The sequence below is a fragment of the Engraulis encrasicolus genome, chromosome 12 (assembly GCF_034702125.1).
Source record: "Engraulis encrasicolus isolate BLACKSEA-1 chromosome 12, IST_EnEncr_1.0, whole genome shotgun sequence".
Lineage (NCBI taxonomy): Eukaryota > Metazoa > Chordata > Actinopteri > Clupeiformes > Engraulidae > Engraulis > Engraulis encrasicolus.
In genome coordinates this window covers 11906289-11929279 of record NC_085868.1, presented here as the reverse complement: position 1 = coordinate 11929279, position 22991 = coordinate 11906289, and the positions used below count along the sequence as shown (strand labels likewise).

The following is a 22991-nucleotide window of genomic DNA, read 5'->3' as shown; positions in this document are numbered from 1 at the left end:
AGGCAGAGTCTATTAGAGTTTTCTTTTTTAAAATCTACATTCATGTGCATTCTTTTTTCTACTTGGGGGAATGTGGGTCAAGTCTATAAATGAAGTTGCAAGAATTTTACGTGTAAATGCTGCCAGTTCAAGATGAGGCTGTCGTCGATATCAATAATTTCACCCCTAAACACTGTCTGCCATTTTGTCTCTCCTCGTATTTCTCACTCGTCATTTCCTCAACCCGAGTATCTATACGAGTTGGAGAAACCAAGAGTTCAAACCCCCATTTCCATAGGAGGACAATAATTGACCTGTTTTATTATTGAAACTGAAGTATTGCAGGCAGAGAAGCTGACAGGGGGAGGGACAAAAGGGGTCAGCTGTCCTGGGCCCAGGTTAGAATTGGGTCCTCATTACATTGTATGTATTGGGTAGGGAGGCCCTTTCAGATGACTTTGTTACGGGTCCGGCCAAAGCTGTCAGCGGCCCTGAACGCAGAACTGTTTATGACTGAAACTACTGTAGGAGGACACACCTCAACCATAAAACCCTGGACTCACATAAAATGAGTCTGAAGGTCAGAATGGATTGAGCTCTTCCTCACTTTGAACGGAGAAGCTGTTTCAGTCCGAGTGTCATCTGTGGATTCTCTGAAACGTTATTACTGTATATAATATTCCAAAATCCATCAAACATGCTGGATAAACTATACTGCTGGTGTCTGCTCTTGGTGTGCATGGTTGCTTCTTCAATCGCTTCTGGTAAGTTCACCCAGACATCTTTACTTACTTCACTCAGACATCTTTACCACATCTTTACTAAGTAAAAGCGTTCACAAGTGTGTTTTAAAAACACTCCAAAGTGTCATGCTACATTGATCAAGGAAGATACAAGGCCCACAAGATCAGAAGGGAGTCATTCACACAAATTGATTTTCATCAATACTCGGATATCGTGACCCCAAATGGTCTATACAACTTGTATCTGTATTAATTTGACTAATTTCAATATCCCAGAATGGACATCCTTACATACACTTTTGATTCAGTGCCTTTCATCAAATGGCTGTCTGCATTAACCCTGTGCTCACCTCTTCTGTTTTACCTCATCTTGGGCATGTTCAAGCTGAGAACTTTACATGATTAATGCATACTGCAAAGTCAACACCTGCTGGAGTCAAAGTGCTTATATGTAAGCATACATAGGCTATCCTTGGGACATTTTTTTGTTTTGGGGGGGTCGCCTTTATTTAAAATAGGACCGTTTGAGATGGTGACAAGACAGGAAGCGAGTGGAAGAGAGATAAGGCGGGAATCAGGAAATGACCTCGGAATCGAAGTCGGAATCGAACCCGGGTCCCTGGTGGAACTGTACAGTGCCTTAGCCGTTTGAACAACGGCCGACTTTAAAAAAAAAAATATAGTATATTTTGTGGGAATTTTAAACCCTAATTGTGATAGGACCGTGTGAGAGAGACAGGAAGCAAGTGGGTAGAGAGAGATGGGGAAGGATCGGCAAATGACCCAGACTGGAATCGAACCTGGGTTGCCGGTGTAGTAACTCAGTGCCCAGCGTTAGACCACGGCAGGGCCGAACAATAGCCAACTTGGTACATAATGAATTCTATATAAAATATACAATATTATTTTCCCCTCAGGTCCAGAGTGCAGCGAGCCTCAGGTTGAGGGGGAGGGCGATGGACAAGAGCTGAGGTTCTTCTATGATTCCACGGCCCAGGCGTGTTACCCCTTCTTCTACAAAGGAGTAGGGGGCAACTCCAACAACCATAAGAGTGACCGAGAATGCATGAGTGCCTGTGCTCCCAACGCCGACACTCACTACCCCGAAGGAGGTGAGCGGGAAGTAGAAATGCCATGTTCAAAAGCTGTGTGTGTGTGTGTGTGTGTGTGTGTGTGTGTGTGTGTGTGTGTGTGTGTGTGTGTGTGTGTGTGTGTGTGTGTGTGTGTGTGTGTGTGTGTGTGTGTGTGTGTACAAGAGAGAGAGAGAGTGAGGGAGAGACAGTGTGTATATGTGAGTGTGTCTGCAGGGAAGACAAACGGGTAAGTTGTCTCGGGCCCAGGAAGGGAGGATGTGAACGCCTATATGGGCACTTAGAACTGTGGCTCGGCTCGACCTATAAAGATTGAAGAAAGCAGAGTAAGCAAAAAGGTTGAAGGTGATTAATTGTTGAGATATGAATTCTTATTGTGCTGTATATGTCCATGGGAATAGTTAGAGTCTAGTACGTAATCAAGAAGCTGTTTCGAAGTTAGTGTGCACACATTCACCACAGTTATCCAGGTGCCAGACAAGTGGGTTAGAGAGAGAGAGAGAGAGAGAGAGAGAGAGAGAGAGAGAGAGAGAGAGAGAGAGAGAGAGAGAGAGAGAGAGAGTGGCATGCGTGGGGGCCACTCTCTCACATATAATCACGAAGGGAAATACACAGTGTTTATGAGGTGGACTTGTAGTTCTACTTTCTCCTCAACAGCTACAATAAGTGTGTGTTCTTCCCTACATTTACAGCTCTGGTGTGTGCGCTGAAGTACGACAGGGGTCCATGCTATGGACTCTTGCCCAAGTTCTACTACAGCCAAGAGGATCAGACTTGCCGTGTCTTCCACTATGGGGGTTGCCAAGGGAATGGAAACCGCTTTGACAAACGGGAGGACTGCATAGAGCTGTGCAGAAGTAATATTCTGAATCTTGTCTATCCTATCCTGTATATATATATATATATATATATATATATATAGGCCTACAGTACTGTATATAACCGGTATATACATTTTGTAAATATTTGAATATTTCCTGTTCACTTTCATTAGAATTTTTCTATATCAGTGTTTTTGTACAGGCATTCCCTCTCTTTCTGTTTCTACTTCGATTATTGAGGTTGTGGGCCTATTGTCAGTTCCACTCTGCCCCACTAGGGGGTAGTAGTGCACTTGTTATAGCCTACTCACACACATCACTGTCTTCTCTCCTCAGCTAAATCTGGAAGATCAGGTGGGACCCCTGACACCAATCCTGATGCCACAACAGTTAATGCAGGTAAGCTTACATCAAGTTACCACATTATGGAGTGTAGACTTAGATGCACATGTGTCATTCATAGGTCTTACACAGGCATAGATTCAGTAGGCTAAGTCATATACTGTTTTTCATAGATATTGTTTATTCTTTCATTCTGAACTTACATATGAAGATGCAAAAAAGACTTTTATCTAATGGAAACATTACATCGCCTATGTAGAACCGTGAACAGTGAATTGCAAAGGCACGTTAATTTGCAAATCATTTTCTGAATTCGTATCTTTTGCGTGCGTCTCTGTTTGCCATTCCTCAGGGTTGATTGTGGGGGTGATCGGTGGTGTGATATTTGCAGTGGCGGTCATTTCAGCTCTTGGCCTGTTCATCACTCAGAGGTATGTTTATTGTGTTGATTTGTTCCTCATTCTGAGTTGTCTTCATTTGTTCTGTTGTTGTTTTTATGCCGCATAATTTACAGGGCCTCCCTGTAGATTTAATATAGCCTACAGGGTGTCCAAAACAAAACGTGTGCACACTTTAAGCCATGGTAATGTAAATCATTCATCATTAATGTGTAAGTCACTTTTCAAAACGTCGTTTTGTCACTGCTTATTCGCAAGTTACCCTCTAACATTTACACTATGAGACCTGCAACAAGTGTAAAAGCAAGAGAAATGTGTTTGACGTTATCAGCAGTGTATGGACCAGAATGGATGCCTGAGTAGGAAGCATTATAATGATGTCTGTAAAGACTATTATACTTTGAAATTGACATTAAAAATTAAATATATAGATGAAGAGTGTCATTGCAAAATGACGTAAGCACCATTTTTGACTTTTGCATTTCATTATTGGAAATAATGTATAACCAGAGATTCTAGGAGTATTACATTATCTTATCCAGTCTCTCTGGTATAACCTGTATAAAATTAATTTTGGAATGCAATTCAATGCAAGGCCCAATACAAAAATGACAATTTTGTCATTTTGCAACAAAGCTCTTCATATGTACTTCACAATGGTTTAACATGTGTGTATACAGTATGTTATTTTGGGACACACTGCATGTCAACGACCAGAAGTTCACGTGGAAGTTTTCCCCTGGAGATCAGGGGTCATGACCATCTTGGCCCTGAGCAAATACCAACATTAAGTCCTCACGCGCACCTGCCTCACTTAATGTGTCTGTCTGTCCGTCTGTCTGTCTGTCTGTCTGTCTCTCTGTCTCTGTCTCTGTCTCTGTCTCTGTCTCTGTCTCTGTCTGGCTGGCTGTCTCTGTCTGTCTCTCTGTCTCTGTCTGTCTGTCTGTCTCTGGCTGTCTCTCTGTCTCTGTCTCTCTCAGGAAATCCAAAGGCAGGAGCAAGGTGCCAACCGTAGATGGAGAGGGAGTGGAGATGCGTTAAGAAGAAAAGAAGCACTGTGACACCCAGCTAGCATAGCCATGGAGTTTACTTCCACCTATTGTTTTTCTTGTTCTGTTGCTCTGATGCTGTGATATTTGCAGTTGCTGTAGGTTTGTAAGGTTGCTGTAGGTTTGTAAGGTTTTGTTATTGTGTATAAGGTGTGGATATTTTTTTTACCTTTTGTCGTTGTAAATGTGAATGAAAGAATTTAATAGAAATAGCAGAAAGTAGGTGTGTAGTTACTAATCTGTGTCAGAGCAGGTGTCAAAATCCTGATTCAAAAGTAAAAAACACCAGTTTCCTTCCAACACAGGTGGCTTAATTGACTAAAAAGTCTTGCTGTCCACCCCAGACACACAATGTATGATGCAAATTGTTCTTTTTTTCTTCAGGATTAAAAATGTTAAGACTAGACTAATTTTGTTTAAGGCACGTGGTGCACTACAGAGTACTACAGAGTAGGCCTACCTTGTTTATTTGTTTGTCACATTTGACGTTTCCGTTTGAATTTCTTCCTATGTTGGCCAAAGGACCCATGCGGACATGAGCATTTCTTTTTTCTTTTGTCACTTCTATGACAACTTTTTTTAATTCGACTGCTCACATGCACAAAGAGAAATGGAAGTATCACTGTGTGCCTAAGTGAGTTTCACTTCTTGTTGCTGAGGCAGAGCCTTTTCGCTGAACAATTATGTACATAGCGACGTGGTATTTTCGAATCATGTACCTTCCCTGTACAATATATCATTATTATTTAGGGAAGCTACTGAAGAATCAAATCCGGACCCGTTTTTTTTTTTACCCGGCGGTACACTATTGTACCGTTTATTTCTGTGTATGTGTGTGTGATCTGAAACTCTAATAAAACTTGTTTTCAGAACATATTGCATCTGTGCATCATGTGCTGCTTGCTTATGGTGCTGTTCTGCTTGCTCACTAAGCTTGTGTGTGTGTGTGTGTGTGTGTGTGTGTGTGTGTGTGTGTGTGTGTGTGTGTGTGTGTGTGTGTGTGTGTGTGTGTGTGTGTGTGTGTGTGTGTGTGTGTGTGTGTGTGTGTGTGTGTGTGTGTGTGTGCAAGAAGGCCAGGTGGGTGGTTCCAAGTACATGATGGTTTAGTGATAAGTGGTTTACCTCTCCTGCAAGTGTGTCACTAAACCGCATGGACTTGTCCATCATAGCACTGCAGTCGGCGCTCGATTGTCAGCATGTTAAGTCTATCCAGTGACTCCAGACACCAGAGCAATGTGATTAATCTGACCAGTTGTTAGGAGGCACAGGGGTACCAGTGGGCTTCAATGGATCACAGTTAGTAAACCATGGCAAAGGGATGGAAATCTTGACCAGTCGAACTCTTCACATCTTCCTGATGATAAGGACAACCGTTCGATGGGTGAGGTCTTGTTGTCTTGCTATGCGGTGCCATCTTGGATAGTGCCGATTGTGTTCAGCATTCAAAGGCGTTGGATAAACCACAGTAAGCCCAGATAAGCCACTTTCCCTGGCTCCCATGGATTGGTATCGCCACCACCACCTTCAGTTAGACGCCCCCTATGGACTGCTGTACTCACCTGGGAAGAACTTTTCAATTGCCGCTGCTATAGACTGCGTATAGACTAGAGCAGTGTTTCCCAACCAGGGGTACGTGCGATATAGAACTTGACTTACGGGGTACTCATGGCACAACAAAAAGGCTTGGGGGTAGGCAAGACAAAAAAGGTTGGGAAACATTGGACTAGAGTCCTGAGATAACATAGCTATGCAGGTGGACACACTAGCATGGGAGCATGGAACTACCGGCCTAGGCAAAAGTCTGTAATGTCATTTTGGGTTAGAATTTTTTCACGACATTTGCAACAACATTCATTTTGTGTTCTGTGAAATATTAGGCGTTTCTCAGGTGTGCCTGTGTGTCTGCCGGTGATGGAGGTTGGTATGCCGTCACTGCTTTGGCCTTCACTGCCTCGGCTGGGCCCTCACAACGTGACCAAACAATGGTCAATGGTAAGGGGAGGACTTTGTTGAATTCACGGGACCCATCGTATTGTGTATGGTAGCAATAGGGCTTTTGAAGTGATACTACATATACAGAAATATACAGAACAAGAAGCGCAGAAGTAAAGAATGGTTAGGGTTTTTTTTGTAAAGTCGAGTACGCACGCACACACACACACACACACACACACACACACACACACACATCGTGGCAAGAGTCTGGCCTGGGGTGCTAGGGTAGCTCAGAGATTAGTCTAGTAGTCACGAAAGAGGAGAGTCTTTACTTGCTATAACTGATAATGAACTTCTGTATGCATGGTGATCATATGCATGTATCCTATGCTGCTAGAAATTGAAGCATACCACACAGAGAGAGGACTACTTTTTGGGACCCACACCAGACCAGCTATGGTCCTCTGTTGTATGCCTGTGATTCAGTGGGGGCCCCTGAATAACCCTGTATTGAATGACTACACTTAAAATTAGTCAGTGAATTGAAAATGCAGTATGTGTAGCCTACATTTTGAGCTTTTCACAGATATTTAAAAAAAATCCACATGGTATTATCTTAGGCAAGCGTTTTATTTGGATACGTCAGTAGGCCTAAACAGTTTGCCCAAGCAACTTCCTTGTGACTGTTTAGTGTTGTGGTTATCATTTATGTCAATTGGTGTTCCACAATCCTTTGAGGAATTCATAAAGTTGCCTTATCTTTCTTTCTTTCTTCCACTCATTCTTTTTGACTTAGCCTGGGCAACGTGCCAAAGACATTTTGATTTCCTTTCAGGGGTCAAATAGCCTACGTCAACTGTCAGTCACTCAGTTCCCTGAGAGAGGAAAGAGTTAAAGTAGTGCAGACTTCTCATTGGGGAAGCCGAGGACGCTTGAGGGAGCGTTCGTTTGGCACGGGGGAGAGAGCGAGACTGAGCGAGCGCGAGGTGGATAGGGCACAGAGAGCTGCTTGTCAGAGCTTGACTCTGGTGTGGCTGTGTGCGCAGCTTCGTTCGTGCGGCAAAGAAAAAACAAAGCGGGATTGTATGTGGACGTTTGAACTACATTGAAGGCAACGCTGACTTGAAGCGAGACTTAAATAAATCACCCAGCCAACGACATGGAGGACAATCTCCAGGACGATTTGGCAACGTTGTCCGAACTGGATGAAAAAAGTTTACTTGAGTCTCTCTGTCAGCGATTTAAACAGGACAGACTCTACGTAAGTAGCCTAAATTACAATGTCTTCTCTGACCTGCGTCTAATAGCCTAGGCTACTGTATACTGAAAATGCTTTGGGGAACTTTGATCAGGACGCCAGTTTGGACACGTCCTATAGATCTTTTGAGGAATGAGAGAATCTGTGGCCATATAGTAGCCTAATCTCGGCACTATTTAAAAGACCGCTTCCTGCACATATTTGACAGCGAACTCGCAGTCAGTAGTCTTCTGTTCTCTTCATCCTGAAGCGAAATAAAATAATGGTAGCCTTGTGTCTCACAAATCTCCCCCATTTACACATCCAGCTTTGTTAGTAAGGGCCATGGAACTTTAACCCCATGGATTAGAACATTTCGTTTATTTTAACACTCTTGGATCATTTTCTTAATATGACAAAGTTTTGATTGTGCCAATGTGATGCCATGTGTAGCCTGCCCTTATACCACTGCCTTTCTTGTTTCTTTGCAGACATACATCGGTGACATATTGGTGGCTGTGAATCCTTTTAAGTACTTGCCTTTATATGAGAAAGAGGTGTGTATTTATTCATTTTTCCCCATATGTTTTTGATGCTCCAACATCCCCTCATCCATTATCTCAAATGTAGATCCACATCCCTCCTCATATCCCCTTTTTACTATTGCATGCTGTAAACCATGTCTGTTTTGTTATAAACATCAGCTTTCTCACATTGCAGATGTGTAGCCTAGTGTTAAGAAAAATCAGCTGTGGTAGACTATAAGGCCCAGCATGTAAACTGACAGTCTTTCAAGGTTTTCTGTTCTACACCAGTTTTTCCACTCTCTACTGACCATTCCATGCACTCATTTATTACTTACAGTCTATCTGCATTACTGTAAGACAAAGGGTGTGTTATGCTGTCACAACCTTAGACACTAAAGGAAGTCTTAATCATATTTCTTGGAAAGTGTCTCAATTGTCTTCTCTCTTCTTCTTCTTCTTCTTCTTCTTCTTCTTCTTCTTCTTCTTCTTCTTCTTCTTCTTCTTCTTCTTCTTCTTCTTCTTCTTCTTCTTCTTCTTCTTCTTCTTCTTCTTCTTCTTCTTCTTCTTCCTCTTCTTCTTCTTCTTCTTCTTCTTCTTCTTCTTCTTCTTCTTCTTCTTCTTCTTCTTCTTCTTCTTCTTCTTCTTCTTCTTCCTCCCCTCAGGTATCAGAGAGATATAAATACCATGACAAGAAGTCCCTTCCACCACACATATTCGCAGTGGCAGACAAGGCATACCAGTCAATGCTGGGTCGACTGGGAACTGGACCCCAGAGCCAATGTATCGTAATCAGGTAACTGTTCTTCTCACATCTTCAGGGTGGGTGATGACATCCTCCCAGGATGACCACAAACGGTTTGACAGTTGCAGTCTTTGAGTCAGAGTTGCAGTCTTTGAATCAGAATGTCAGACTGAAACTGAAGTATTGGACTTCAACAATGCTGGCTGTTGCACATAGGCTATAGGAGCATTGAAAATGAGTGTGTGATTTATTGTCCAAGACCCATTAGTCATTCTGAAGTTTCTGTATCGTCCAAAAAGATGAATGTATTAGAAAATATTACAACGTCTAAAAAGATCTTGAAGATTGCTTGGTGCAGAATTTCCTGGCTGGGAACACACTTGCTTGAGGGGTCTTTCGCTTTACTCAAACTAGAAAGCATCAAAAAGCCCAAGAAGACATCATGCCTCACCGTAGGTAGCGTTCCGAAGACCATTGTAGAGAGCTGAAGCCTACATCATCATCCTCGTTGTTTTGGACAGACAAACATGACTGCTGACTCTGCTGTGACGTGTGACCACAGAGACTATGTAGCTATACGCTGTGGCACTTTGTCCCCGATCAGACCACATGTGAAGCTGGGCTAGCCTAGTAAACTAGATCTGGGGTATAGTAAACTAGACCAACCCTACCGGCAGAGTATGTTTTTTTTTTTGGCCTGGAAGGTTGGTTTAACCACCATAACCATAGTGGGTAGTTGTAGCTGGGCCATGATTCTGGCCTGGGTCTATCATCTAATTACAGCGGCCTGTCTGTCGAGCCATTGTGATGGGCATAGAACGATGGCAATGCAGTTTGAACACCGATCTTTCATTATACAGCAACTACACATTTCATGTCATGCTTTTCGAGCCCTGGCTATACATTTGATACATTTCCCTATACATTAGACTGTACATTTGATACATGTCCCTATACTGTACATTTCAGCTGTGGCCTAATGATTTGGGAGGTCGACCTTTGGAGCAAAGGGTTGCAGGTGTCGAATCCCACCCTGGCCAATGGGAAGAAGGTGCTTCTCTACACTTTAATGCATAGCTGAAGTGCCCTTGAGCAAGGCACGTAACTCCACATAGCTCCAGGGACTGTAAACAATACCCTATAATAACTGTAAGCGGATTTGGATAGAGGCATCAGAGAAGTATAATCTTATTTGTAAAAGAAGATGGCTTTCAAACCAGCTCCTATTGCTACTTGTGAAGCCCTCTATACCTGTGCTGCAACGACATGTGCTGTCGTTCGTTAATGATCATGCGTCTTTAGCAGTTAGGTTAACTTTTAAATAGTAAGCAGTTTTTGGCCCAGCTTTGGCTCAAACGGCTGGGCACTGGACTGCTATGCCGGCGACCCGGGTTCGATTCCGACCCGGGTCCTTTCCTGATCCCTCCCCGTCTCTCTTTCACTTCTTGTCAGTCAGCACAGCAGTCTATTCTCAAAAATGATAAAGGCAGAAAAATAGTAAACCTTTTTTTAACTCTCTGCTGAAGTGGTATACTTCAGTTACAAACCCGTGGCAATTTGGTCTCAATTCAGATCCACCCCAAGCACAGTTTCTTAACGAGTAACATTAAGGCAAAACTTTGCCAAAGAAGAGCAAATACTGTAGAGCCGCCCCTGCCTTTGCTCCTACAGCACACAGTGTGTAGGTGCTGGTTTTAGCAGGCCTACATGAGCAAACAAGCTGCACCAACAGTACCATGTTGACTAATAGCAATGTGCTGCAATGTTCTTCCCACTTTGTCCTAGTGTCTCTCTCTGCTTGCTAGCTACCCCCAAAAATAACAAACGGAATCTATGGCTGTTTCTGAAAAAGAGAAAAAAAAACTTCAAAATAGATCAAAATAGATCTGACTGAGTGAAATTCTACTCTACAGGACGTTTCCGTGTCACCAACATATAATTACAATTCCATCATAGGAGCAGCAAGTCTGGTTAACCTCTCAGTCACGTTAGTGCAGTGCAGAGACATACGGTATCGTGTTCAGACGTCTCCACCAGCGTGTAGTCCACTCCCACTGGACTCATGTGCTCCGAGTTGCAAGTCAGCCCTTTTACAAGCGTGTGTGTGTGTGTGTGTGTGTGTGTGCGCGTGTGCGTGTGTGCTTGTGTTTTCATTGAGCATTATTTTACCTCAGTGTATTTTTCTCAGTGAGTCTTTGTTTCACTTTCCACAATTATGCTGCTTCTTTTCAGAGGATCTCAATTAGAACTTGGACATTATGCAACAGTACAATTACCACTCTGTTTTTGGTCTATGTGATTCAATATACCCATGCATAGCATAACGGCAATTATGGTCCGGAAAGTCATGCCAGGAAATTGGAGGATTACACAAGAACTTGCGATGCAAAGTCTCTATCCATGGAAGCAGTTGTCAGTCTCTCTCTCTCTCTCCATCCTCCTCTTTTTCTCTCTTTCCATGCCTCCCCCCCTCTCTCTCTGTTTGTTTCTCTGCCTTTCTGCCCCCCTCTCTGCTTGTCCATCACACCCCCTCCTCCATCCCTCCCTCCCTCCCTCCCACTAAAAGAGCCCTGTGTTGCCTCACAGGCCGGCCCAGAGTCACGTTTGTTTAGCCCCTATAGCCTGTGCTGATTCAAAAGCAAACCTTCCCACAATCCACCCAGCTGCGCTTGAATGGGCCCATTGCCCCTGGTAACCACACAGCAGCTGCCTTTTGTAGCGCCGGCCAGTCAGCTAGTCGGTCGGTCGGTCGGTCGGTGTAAAAGGGGGAGTGTTAGAGGCGGAGGGCGATAATCACCTAGACAACAAGGAAAGAAGAATGCCATTAATGTGCGCACAGGCTGTGCAAAGTATGAGTCTCTTACGTGATCGGCAGTGCGCAATAACCCCCCCCCCCCTTTTTTTTTTCTTCGGACATTAACGACTAGGCTATTTTTAAAATGTGGAGATGAATGGTGTTGACCTTCACCCCCTGTGTTATTGTTGTTGGGTGATTCAACCCTTGGCTCTCTGGCTGTGTCTTAGGTCAGTGCATGTGGTAATGCTTGGATGTGTCTTAGGAGTTTTGCAATGGGATGAATCAGTGGGTCGGTCAGTGATGAATTGGGTCAGTGATGAATTCGATAGCTGGTTTAGGAAAACGGGTTGCAGATTAAAATGCCTTTTCACTTGTTTCACAAGGAGAAACTTTTTTTTTTAAAATGAGGACTTCTGCACAGTGCTGGGGCGTGCAGTTGCGGTCAGACGTACTTGTTCACGTCGTAAACAAGAGGGAAATCTCAAACCACCACAAAAGGGGGGACATTTGCTTGTCCTATCTCGCATGCAAATATGCTTTGCGATCGGTATAGTGACCTTCATATCAGACGGCAGCAGAAGCTGCGGTATCAGCTGCAGTGCCAACACCATTCTCCCGATTCGGCATTCAAAGAAATAATGTTTGTCTCCCACCAAATTTTGCATGTCATTTTTGCATGCAGCTTTTTGCTTAAGGAAATGATGAATGGCTTAAATGTCTGGACAAAAACTATGCTTTCTACCACCCCATTCACATTCTCCCTACACATCCTCCCCGCACATCTTCCCCTTCCACCAAAGTGAGGGTTCTTTTCTGTCTACTGCCAACCTGGTATGCCTTCAGGCATTTTCTCTTTTTTCAATTACAGATATTTCCTTTTCAAGCTTGTTCCAGTACCCTGTAGAGTAACTTTATTAAGGGGTCCAGCAACATGCACAAATACAGAAATCATGACATTTCACAACAGTTTAAGCATACGGTATAGGCTACTGAAGCACACAAGGTCCACATTGACTGACACATTCTGTTCCCTCTGCAGCCTGTCACCACTTCCCTCAGAGTTCACAAGTTCATCAGTCAGTATTTGCCACTAGCAACTAGGGATGCAAACGATTATCGACTTTAATCGATCAATGCGTTAATCGATTAAAAAACATTAATCGCAATTAATCGACAATTCAACTGACAAGAGACCCAGGTGAAATGGGCATGTGAAGAGTGTGTGTGAAGAGGGGTGTGAATAGTGGGAATATTTAAATAATTGAAATAGAATTAATTGAAATGTGCTATATAATCTCAATTTTTAATTAAAATTTTTAGATTTTGTAGTTTCTTTTTTTTAGAAACATTGACATTTCGGGGGAAAACGCCGCTTATCAATTAATCGTAGGTCGATCGATAATGCTATCAACTAATGATAAATGAATTAATCGATAATTTGTATCCCTACTAGCAACATTCTGGTCCATTTCAGCACTTGCATTTGCACATATAGATACTGAATACTTGAACGTTCAGCTCAAAGCCTTGTATTTTTTGATAGAAATGTAATGGTACATTTTTTTTTTGTTCGCACCCCTCGCAAATTGCCATTTCTTCCTGCCATAGCCACATTGAAATGTCAATTTTTTTCTACATTATGTCGTAGAAAATCCAGCTATTTTTCTCTCACTGAGAGAAAATGGTGTAATAGAGCTGATGCACTCAGTTGACATTACCATTCAGGTCAGGCAAACAGTTTACTGTACATTAAGTTCATCTTGCATCATCTTGCCATCTTGCATCATGCAGGAACTGGGTCCCGCTCGCTAGCTTGCAAAACTAACCACTATGCCACCAGCAACCAACCATGTCGCAAGTACGTGAACTGATACTCTGTGAAAGGTCAGGCTGGTGACATGATGGTTTGCTTGACAAGAAAAGTGTTGTTGGTTATGCTTGTGACTATGTAGAGGTGTAGCGGGATTAACCCATTTTAGCCTGATGCTGCATATAGTATGTTGTTTGACCTTTGGTGCCTGGAGCAACATACTGTATACGCTGCATTCAGGCTTTTGAGATTTGAGGTTTTTTATTAAAAATGTGGGTATGTTAGAGCTGAATTAACACATTCTAATGCAAGATGAGGGTCTTAACTTAGCTTTTAAATGCAAATTATTTCATGTTTTTATGTGTTTCGGTGGCTGAAATATTTAGGTTTTAATAGGCAGAGAGCACCCTTTCCCAAAAAGGGCTGAGGCATTCAGCACGCCTTTTCTGCCGTGCCGTAAGTGCCGTAAGTGCAGTAGGCTAAAATGGGTTAAATTTGTGTAGGTTGCCATTTTTGCTGAATAAAATTTGCCATCATTACATTTTACCAACACCACAGTCATATACAATCATCTCTCAAGACTAAGAAATTCTAATAGACACAAAAGAAGAAACAGCTGTTTGCAAATACAGCAGCTTCAGCTACTGTACATCTACTGAATATTTGTGATGCACTTCAGCCATGACACCAAATGTTCTAATTGATTGTGTCTGTCTATCTCTCTGTCTGTCTCTATGTCTGTCTGTGTGCCTGTCTGACCATCCAACTGTGTTCCTGAAGTGGGGAGAGTGGAGCAGGGAAGACGGAGAGCACCAAGTTGCTGCTGAGGCACATCATGGAGCTGTGCAGGGCCAACTCCCAGCTGGAGCAGCAGATACTACAGGTGAGTCCTCGGGACCTACCCTACCCTCTTTACAACACGGTAGGGGTGGTACGGTTCACAAAATTCATGGTTCGGTTCATATCACGGTGTCAAGGTCACGGTTTTCGGTTCTCTACGGTTCTTTTTTTTTAGTTCATGATAAATGGTGCACTGGCTAATAGAATCGGACTTATCATTAAATATCCTACATATGGTTTGTATAGGCTTATAATGTGAAAATGGTGTGATTTTAATTGTGTCATCCTCTGATTTGGTCTTATACGCTAATGTTTTAATCAGAGAGACTGGATAAGATACTCCTAGATTATCTGTTTTACATATTATTCTGGGCAGTACATGAATTGCAGTTTGCACGGATTGCACGGTTTGGTTCGGTATGTGTGTAAATTGTACGGTTTCGGTTTTCAGTGCGGTTTGTGCCATCCCTACAACACGACCACTATGGCAGCACATACTCGGTTAGTTACACCGCAGTACCCTTATATTACATTACATTACATTGCACTTAGCTGACGCTTTCATGTAGCGACTTACAGTTATTATTGTTCAGGGTTTTGGTTACAGTCCCTAGAGCAGTGTGGGGTTAGGTGCCCTGCTCTAGGGCACTTCAGCCATGGATGGAGATGTAGGGAGAGGTCAGGGGGGATTCGAACCTGTAACCGCTGTATTGAAAGACTAACTCTCTAACCACTAGGCCACGGCTGCCCCCTTATATCCTCCACAGCCTCCATTCCAGCACGGAACCCCTTCTCCAGCACAGCACCCTTTCCACCACAGTGTCTGTTTCAGCATAGGCCTCTGTTCACTGTTTCAGTGTGTGGCCGGCCGCCTTCCACCACAGTCTTGATTGTACAGTCACTCCACAAGCTCCATTCTAGCGCGAGGCCTTCTCTCCAATCCAACAGTCTCCATTCTAGCCCTTCCATTCTCCATCGAGGCCCCTTTTACAGCACAGGCTCCCAGTCGCAGAAAGGCTTTTCCAGTACTGCCTTTATTGCAAGACAACGCCTCCTTTCCACCAAGATCTGTGTTCCACTCTTCCTCTGTCCACCACAGCCTCTGTGCAGCTACTAGACCTTATTTCCACCATGGTCTCCATTCAGAAACAGACCCCCTGCCCACCACAGTCCTCCATTCCGCGACCGTACCTCCTTCCACCGCATCCTCTATCCCAATAGAAGGCCTGCTTCCACAGTAGCCTCTGTTCTTAGCAGCACCCCTCCTTTTCCAACAAGGCCTCTATTGCAGTATAGCTTCACTTACACCACAGCCTCCATTACCCTCTTAACCTCCACTGTATTCCACCTTAGCTTCCATTCCAGCTCAGTCCTCCTTTCAACAGCAGCCTCTACTCCTGCATGAGGCATCCCTTGCATCACCACCTCCATTTCCACACAGGCCCCTTTTCCACCACAGAGTTCTATATCCACCATTAGACCTTCTGTTTTTAGCGCGAGGCCTCTTTTCTCCACTGCCTCTCTGCCATAATTGACTCCCAATTCTACTCTTTTCCTCTACTCTAGAATTAAACCACAGCCTCTATCCCCACACAATTCTTGCTTTTATCACAAGGCTTCCTTTTAGCACATGGCTTCCAATGGTAGATGTGGTAAACTTTGTTATGACTCGTCACTTTCTGGAACCACAATCACATGAGGGTGTGGACCACAAATCAGTAGCTCTTGCACAAATAGAGTAGAAGGAATAGAAACATCGAGTCATATGTTAACAGCATGGACACAGACTCTCATGATGTGGTTTATAGTCAGCCTATCTGTTAGATTTGTCCACTTTTCCGTAATAGCCTCTTCCAGCAGGAAGACGTCCTCCACAACGATGATAAATATACCGTCATGATGTGTCCCCTTCACATTGGTATCAGACAGCCCAAGTGAGTCTGGGCCACCTGGCACGTAGCCTCTATAACAGCATCAGACCAGACAAAGATGGTACCTCTAGATATTCCAAAATTTGTCATGACCAGTCTCTTTCTGGATGCGGTAGACCATACTGACTCTTACTCAGTTATTATTTGCCCTTAATTCTGCAATAGCCTCTCTAGCATGAAGCCCCAGGATAGATCTCAAAATGTGTCATGATGTGTCATTTTTCTGAAGCCATTATCACACAAGGATCAGATGCAGCTCAAGGTGTGTGGGCCACCAGGCACGTAGTCTCTGTAGCAGCACCAGACCTCCACAAAGATGGTAGATCTTCCCAAATGTGTCATGAGCAGCCAGTTTCTAGATATAATAGACAATACGGTGTCTTACTCAGCCTAGGTATCTATCAGCTTTGGCCTCCAGTGCTGCACCTGGGCTGGCTCAGAGCTGAAGGGGTGTGTTGGCCTGTTCAGGCGCGTGCCAAGCACTCTGAAGGACACGTAAGTAACCCGGGCGGCTCAGAAGGTTACACCCTGTCTTAACTTGGGAACCTTTTGTTTGCTCTTAAGTACTCTTCTCTTTTGTATAAACTGTACAGGTGGCAACTGACTCGGTTTAGATTCAAATATCCCGATGGAACTCTGTGCGTGCGTGCGTGCGTGCGTGCGTGCGCAGTGTGCGCAGTGTGCGCAGTGTGCACGTGTGTGCATTGCGCGTGCTTGCATGCCTGCATGCATTTGTGTCTGTACCTGCATGTGTGTCTATGCCTCTGTCGTGTGTGTGTGTTGTTCAGTGTGCGGATTTTCTGTGATTTGCTATACCTTTATAGATATACATACATACACACACACTGCAGATGAAATCCACTCCCCAAAACTATGACTGTGCTGGCATCAGCAGATCTGGCTCCCTGTCCCCTTGTGGCAGGAGTGCACTGCAGAACAGAAAAGCCTACACTAGCTACTGTCTGCGATCTGATAGGCCCCAGTCAGTACACAACACACAGAGCTGCTATGGCTCTTAACCTCCACAGATCTGCTGATTCGGAGGTCCTCCACTGGGGCTGGATGGGAGGGAGGTAGGGGAGGGGAGCTCGTCTGCATGTGCCTTCTTACTTCCTCTCGGCTCTGAACTCTCTAGACACTCTCTGTCATCTATCAAAGCCAAACTCAAATATTCTTGTATTGTACAGCTATGGTTGTGCACAGAAGTTGTATTAGATGAAAAGTTTCAAAGTGTTCAGTATTTTCTCTCTCTCTCTCTCTCTCTCTCTCTCTCTCTCTCTCTCTCTCTCTCTCTCTCTCTCTCTCTCTCTCTCTCTCTCTCTCTCTCTCTCTCTCTCTCTCTCCCTCTCCTCTGTGTGCGTCCTTGCGTAAGGAAAAAAACACGAGGCAACTCTGATGCGTGTGGCCCGGAGCATGTTTTTCTTGTTTGTCGTGACGTGTGGGCCAGCCAGCCAAACAGTTGAACTTAAATACTGGTTTGGCCTGGCTGTAAATATGGGTGTAAAGATTTTGAAGAGATTTCTAGGGGGGGAAAAAAGTTGTAACTTCTCTTAATCACAAACGGCTGGAACCTTTTTTTGTAAATAGAAGGATAAATTATATGTTAAGCTTTTAATAGGTGGACTTACGGATTCTTCCAGATTTCTGTTTGTAATAATCAAGTATGTGCACTCCTGCTTGCAACCAAAGGGAAATAAGAGCTCTCTGTTCTGTTTGTCAAGTCAAAGTGCCAGAGGCCATGTTATATTGGCTTGCTGCATGTGCACTAGGTAGTTATATAATACTTGTAAAAAAAAAATTAAAAAAAGCGCCGGAAAACAAACATTGGAGTTGGAGATGCCTATAGCAGTAGCCAGGCCACAGGAAATACGGTAAATATGGGAATGTTCATCGCTGCGAGTGAAAGAAAGTGGTTATTGCTTGAAGTCAGACACCAGGAGAGGTTTGGCTTGAACGTTGCCCTTGTGTCTTTAACTGCATTGGAAGTGATCCGTGTTATATACATTTTACCATTTACCCCAAATATTCTTGTATGCTGCTGAGTTACTGTACTGTACAGTAGTCATGTTAGATTATAAGTCCATCTCTCTCTGATGCATGGGGCATGGGCTGGTGCTGGGCCAGGGTCACCCAGGTGTGGTGGGGGGGGAGAGAAGCAGCCCCTGAGGGAGGGAGCTGACAAACAGACAGGGCCAGAGGGTAGTGGAGCCCACTTTCTACTCTCTCTCTCTCTCTCTGTGTCTCTCTGTCTCTCTCTCTCTGTGTCTCTCTGTCTCTTTGTCTCTCTCTCTCTCTCTCTCTCTCTCTCTCTCTCTCTCTCTCTCTCTCTCTCTCTCTCTCTGTCTCTCTGTCTCTCTGTCTCTGTCTCTCTCTCTCTCTCTCTCTCTCTCTCTTTCTCTCTGTGATCTGATATGTACGTATGGCACGGTGCATACAGGAATTTATGACATTGTGAACTCTCCTAGCTGTTGTCATCATGGGGCAATCAGGACATGACGGAGTGTAAATTGCTCTTCGGTTTTAGGGTTAGACTAGGGTAGGGTTAGGGTTAGGCTGTTTGGCTGTTCACTTTATGACCATCTTCCTCTTTTTCATTTTTACTGAACGCTTTGGAGCTTCCTTTTCTGACCTGGCTATCTCTGCCAGACTTGTGAATGACCGGTTATGACCCTAGTCTAGCATGGGTTTGTGTGTACTGTGTTGGGGCGTTGAGGTCAAATCGGGTTTCTTGTGTGTGTGTGTGTGGGTCAGTGATGTTTCAGCAGTAGCACACGTCAGGGCAGCGCAGCGACAGTCAGTGCTGATTAACATTTTAGTTAGACAATGTACAGTACTTTGGTCAGTTTCACTGTTTTCAAATGTGCTTTATAAATAAAATTTACTTACTTACTTACTTACTTACACTATTGTATGGATTTTGTTTGTTTGGTTGGTTTTAGTGGACTATCTAAGAAGCATATTCATTGCAGCATATCAACCACCAATTACTATTGAATTTATGGGCATTAAATGCTGTTACTCCACCTGACATCTGAGCCAAAAAAAACCTGTCTTTGACCCGTGTGTGTGTGTGTGGGTGTGCGTGCGTGCGTGTGTGTATGGATGTATGCGTGCATATGCCTATGTGTGCTTGTGTGTCTCTCTGTCTGTTCCCTGTCCGTGCACATTTGCCATCTGCCTCGTGAAAAAAAGTTCCACAGTTCTAAGTTTTTCCATCCCTCGGATCTCCATGTTCCATTTTGCCTCCCATTTCTGTCTTGAGCTCCAGACAGGCCCTGGAGCAGGCCAAAGGAACCGAACCAGCTCAGCTCTGCCAGTCCAGTCTGTTCCCCTCCAGATTCATCCCATCCCACCCCCCTCATCCTCATCCTCATCCTTGAGCATTGGCTCCAGCTTAGCTAGTTTCTTTTAAGTCTTACTGGGTCAAATGAGAAAATATTCACTTAAATAAAGTTCAAATATGCATTGATGTTCTCCATTGTAAATGATGAGAAACTTGGGAAACTAAACCATTATGAATGCATAAGAATAGTAATGACTGATGCCAATAGACTGAAAGGAAACCTAAACAATGCTTTCAGACTAGAGTGGACTTGCACATGTGGCTATGAAGTCATGGAGTCAAGTCTGTGGAGTCAGGCCTAGCCCCTGCCCTCCTCCTCCTCTTCCTCCTCTTCCTCCTCCCTCTCCTCCTCCTCCTCCTCCCTCTCCTCCTCCTCCTCCTCCTCCTCATCCCTCTCCTCCTCTCCTCCTCCTCCTCCTCCTCCCTCTCCTCCTCCTTCTCCTCTTAGTGTTCCTCCTCATCATCCTCCTCCTCCTCCTCCCTCTCCTCCTCTTTTCTCCTCCTCTTTTCTCCTCCTCCTCCTCCTCCTCCTCCTCCCTCTCCTCCTCCTCCTCCCTCTCCTCCTCCTCCTCCTCCTCCTCCTCCTCCTCCTACTCCTCCCTTTCCCCCTCTTGTCCCCTTGCCCCATAATGCAAGTCTGCAACCCCCAGGCAGGCCCTTATATAGCCCTTATATAGCAAAGGATGTTTTGATTACTAGCCTTATCAGCTGGAAAATGGTGGTCATGTCATGAGGGAGTTTTTTTTCTTTTTCTTTCTTTTTTTCATGGAAAGGGTTTTGACAGACTATAACTATGGGGAAAATTGGCTCTGGTCTGTTTCCCTGTCCAACTCTGAGTTGTTGCTCAAAAATCACGTTGGCGTACTGTGGGAAGAGGTTACTGTTGACTGGATGATTCAGCCACACACATGCATACACAGAAAGAGCAGACGAAGGTCTGATAAATTCCGGTCATGCGCGCACACACAGCCTGTTTTACTTGCTGATTTGATTTTCTGTTGCGATGAAATGAGACAGATCAAGCTATTCCACAACTAATTTTATGTTGTAATCACAATTGAATGACCGTCTGTTTGCTTGCTCTCGTATTCTTTTAAAAAGTCATTAATTTTATTGCAGATAATAGACAATTGTGTTTGCTTTATTCTCAGGCAGAGCTCATTTGCTGAAAGAGAGATTTCAATGTTGATGCAATGTCTATCCCTGCTGAAGAAAAAAATACAACAATTTAGTATGAACCATGACTGAGACTTGTGGAAGTCCTCTGTAGGTCAGAAATACATTGATCGTTTACAAACAATGTGCTAAAGCACATCTCTTATGTTTGGTGACGTGTGCAGAGTCACTGTCCATCCTGTGCCTGTCTGCCGAAGCATCTGGAAGACTTTATGTTTTCTTTAAAGGGGGAAGACGGGACCTCACACACATACGACTTCACATCCTGTTTCCCATAATATAGGACTTCCTGGGTTTCGGATTTGGCATATATTTGGATGTTTTTTTTACAAGGGATTGCCTGGTCACACCCTGTCACAGTCCCCTTACACAGCACAGATGCTGACGGATGGGTGGGGAGGGGGACCGGGGGCGCATTTGGGGTCTTTCTGTTGTTTGCCTCATGAAATTTAAAAATCTCTTTCTGAAAACAGCTTTGATCCTCCTCTAAGTCTCCCTAGAGCCCTGAAATAAGCATCAAAAACCCACCGAGTGTTTACGCATGCAGATAAGAGATCCGGATACGAGTATGCGCCTAGCATTGCCTTTTTTCGTAAACAGCTTGATGCACAGGTCAGTGAAGGGTCTGGAGCCTCTACACATAATGATTAGGGCTGTAACGATATAGTCTCGAACCAAGAAATTGAAGTGGTAATGTGCTACTACACTAACCCGTTTACTCTTCAACCATGATATGCATGAACAAGAGTTGAACAAGAAAATTGTCCCTCAGAGACACTTTTAAAAAAGTATCTTAATGATAAAAAACAAACCACTGATGGAAATGTTGGGAAAGCCAAAATTGTAAATGCGTGACTGATACTCATACAGTACATTGAATGGAAACGTGACAACTTGGACTCTTTGGATCTATGTAAATGACATGAAACTTTTGCACTTCAAGTAGTAAATCAGACCTTCATCTGAAAAGCCAGTTTGTGAAACAAGTACCGTAGGCTAAAATCAAGTGACCCAAAAGAGCCACTCTTGTACCCATCTAGTGAAGCTTGAAAAGGCTTACCAAATATATCTGTAGTTATTTCAGCCCTTTAATGGAGCCCTGTGGGCCAAACCAAAAGCCTGGCCTTGTTTCGCCTGTGCTGTTTTAAACACTATAATAAGACCACACACTGACACAAAAATGCCTCTACACAGTGGAATACAACTAAGTACAAGACAAAGAGCTGGAAAGAGGCACCCCGCTGGTGTTTTTGGTTCTGCCAACTGTGTTTAGGTGAAAACAGAGCGCTGCTTTAAACCCAAATATTGACACTTTTTTTTTGATGTGTGAACTTTCTGCGTTGTACTATGACATCTCTTCCTTAAATACCTGACATAGCTTTGCTTTGAGTTCACTTGCCATGGCTGAGTGTTCATGGAGTGTCACGGTTTCTCTTTTCAAATCAGGTTTTTCAGCCTTGTCATTCAACATACAGCAGGTTTCATGTTATATAATGTCAAAGAAACCTGCTTACAACAGTCTTCTGTTTTTTTATCTCTCAGAAGCTTGATGTTATTTACTTCTGTTATGTTTCTTAAAGGTAAAATCTCACATAATGTGTTATAAAATCAGTTTAAGATCATGCATTGATGTTCGATTGGAATTATATCTGACTTCTTTCTCTTTTGAGTTGCTTAATTTAGCAATAATATGAGGCATTTCTTTGAATGGTCCTGAATTGACAGTTACAAATATAATACTTTGTTTCACATGATCTGCTCTGCTCCTCATAAGATCTCAGTGTTATTTTCCTCCAGGAACACAATCTGCAGTTCATTTTAAATCCTCTGCCTGTTTTTAATTAATCAAAACCAATATGTTTTTCTTTGGTCCAAAGGTGAATCCTCTTCTGGAGGCCTTCGGCAATGCCCAGACTGTCATGAATGACAACAGCAGCCGCTTCGGGAAGTACATTCAGCTCCGTTTCCTCGGAACGTCAGGTGAGGACAATAATGCGCCTCCATATTCTAGAAGGTTCCAGAGATGATTGGCTCCAGACCCAGTCTGTATTATTTACCTCAAAGTACAAGGACACAACAGGCTAGCCAGCCCAGCCGTCTGGAGAATGCAAACAGCCTTTCAACACTCGAGTAAGAGCATGCAAATCTCCTGCCCGGGCACAGATTGCTTCAATTTCACTTGCTCCAGACATCGCAGCCAGTCTAATAATCTAATGGCCGTGTAATCCAA

The 22991-nt window shown here is 43.8% G+C and overlaps 2 protein-coding genes across 3 annotated transcripts in view; both read left to right on the top strand.

The window, feature by feature from the left end:
* The first annotated feature begins 583 nt into the window (after positions 1-583).
* wu:fb59d01 (uncharacterized protein LOC322379 homolog) lies at positions 584-5264 on the top strand. Its single transcript, XM_063212540.1, has 6 exons — positions 584-743; positions 1640-1834; positions 2506-2670; positions 2971-3033; positions 3329-3407; positions 4355-5264. The coding sequence occupies exons 1-6, from the start codon at positions 677-679 to the stop codon at positions 4413-4415; spliced, it is 630 nt and encodes a 209-aa protein (XP_063068610.1). The 5' UTR covers positions 584-676; the 3' UTR covers positions 4416-5264.
* Positions 5265-7304: 2040 nt separating this feature from the next.
* LOC134459333 (myosin-IIIb) overlaps positions 7305-22991 on the top strand; it is a 60074-nt gene continuing 44387 nt past the window's right edge. For both annotated transcript variants that reach the window (XM_063211654.1, XM_063211653.1), the window contains exons 1-5: positions 7305-7619; positions 8087-8152; positions 8785-8915; positions 14252-14354; positions 22639-22741. In XM_063211654.1, coding sequence (XP_063067724.1) covers positions 7518-7619; positions 8087-8152; positions 8785-8915; positions 14252-14354; positions 22639-22741 — 505 coding nt within the window. In that variant the 5' untranslated portion in view covers positions 7305-7517. The remainder of the gene's footprint in view (positions 7620-8086; positions 8153-8784; positions 8916-14251; positions 14355-22638; positions 22742-22991) is intronic.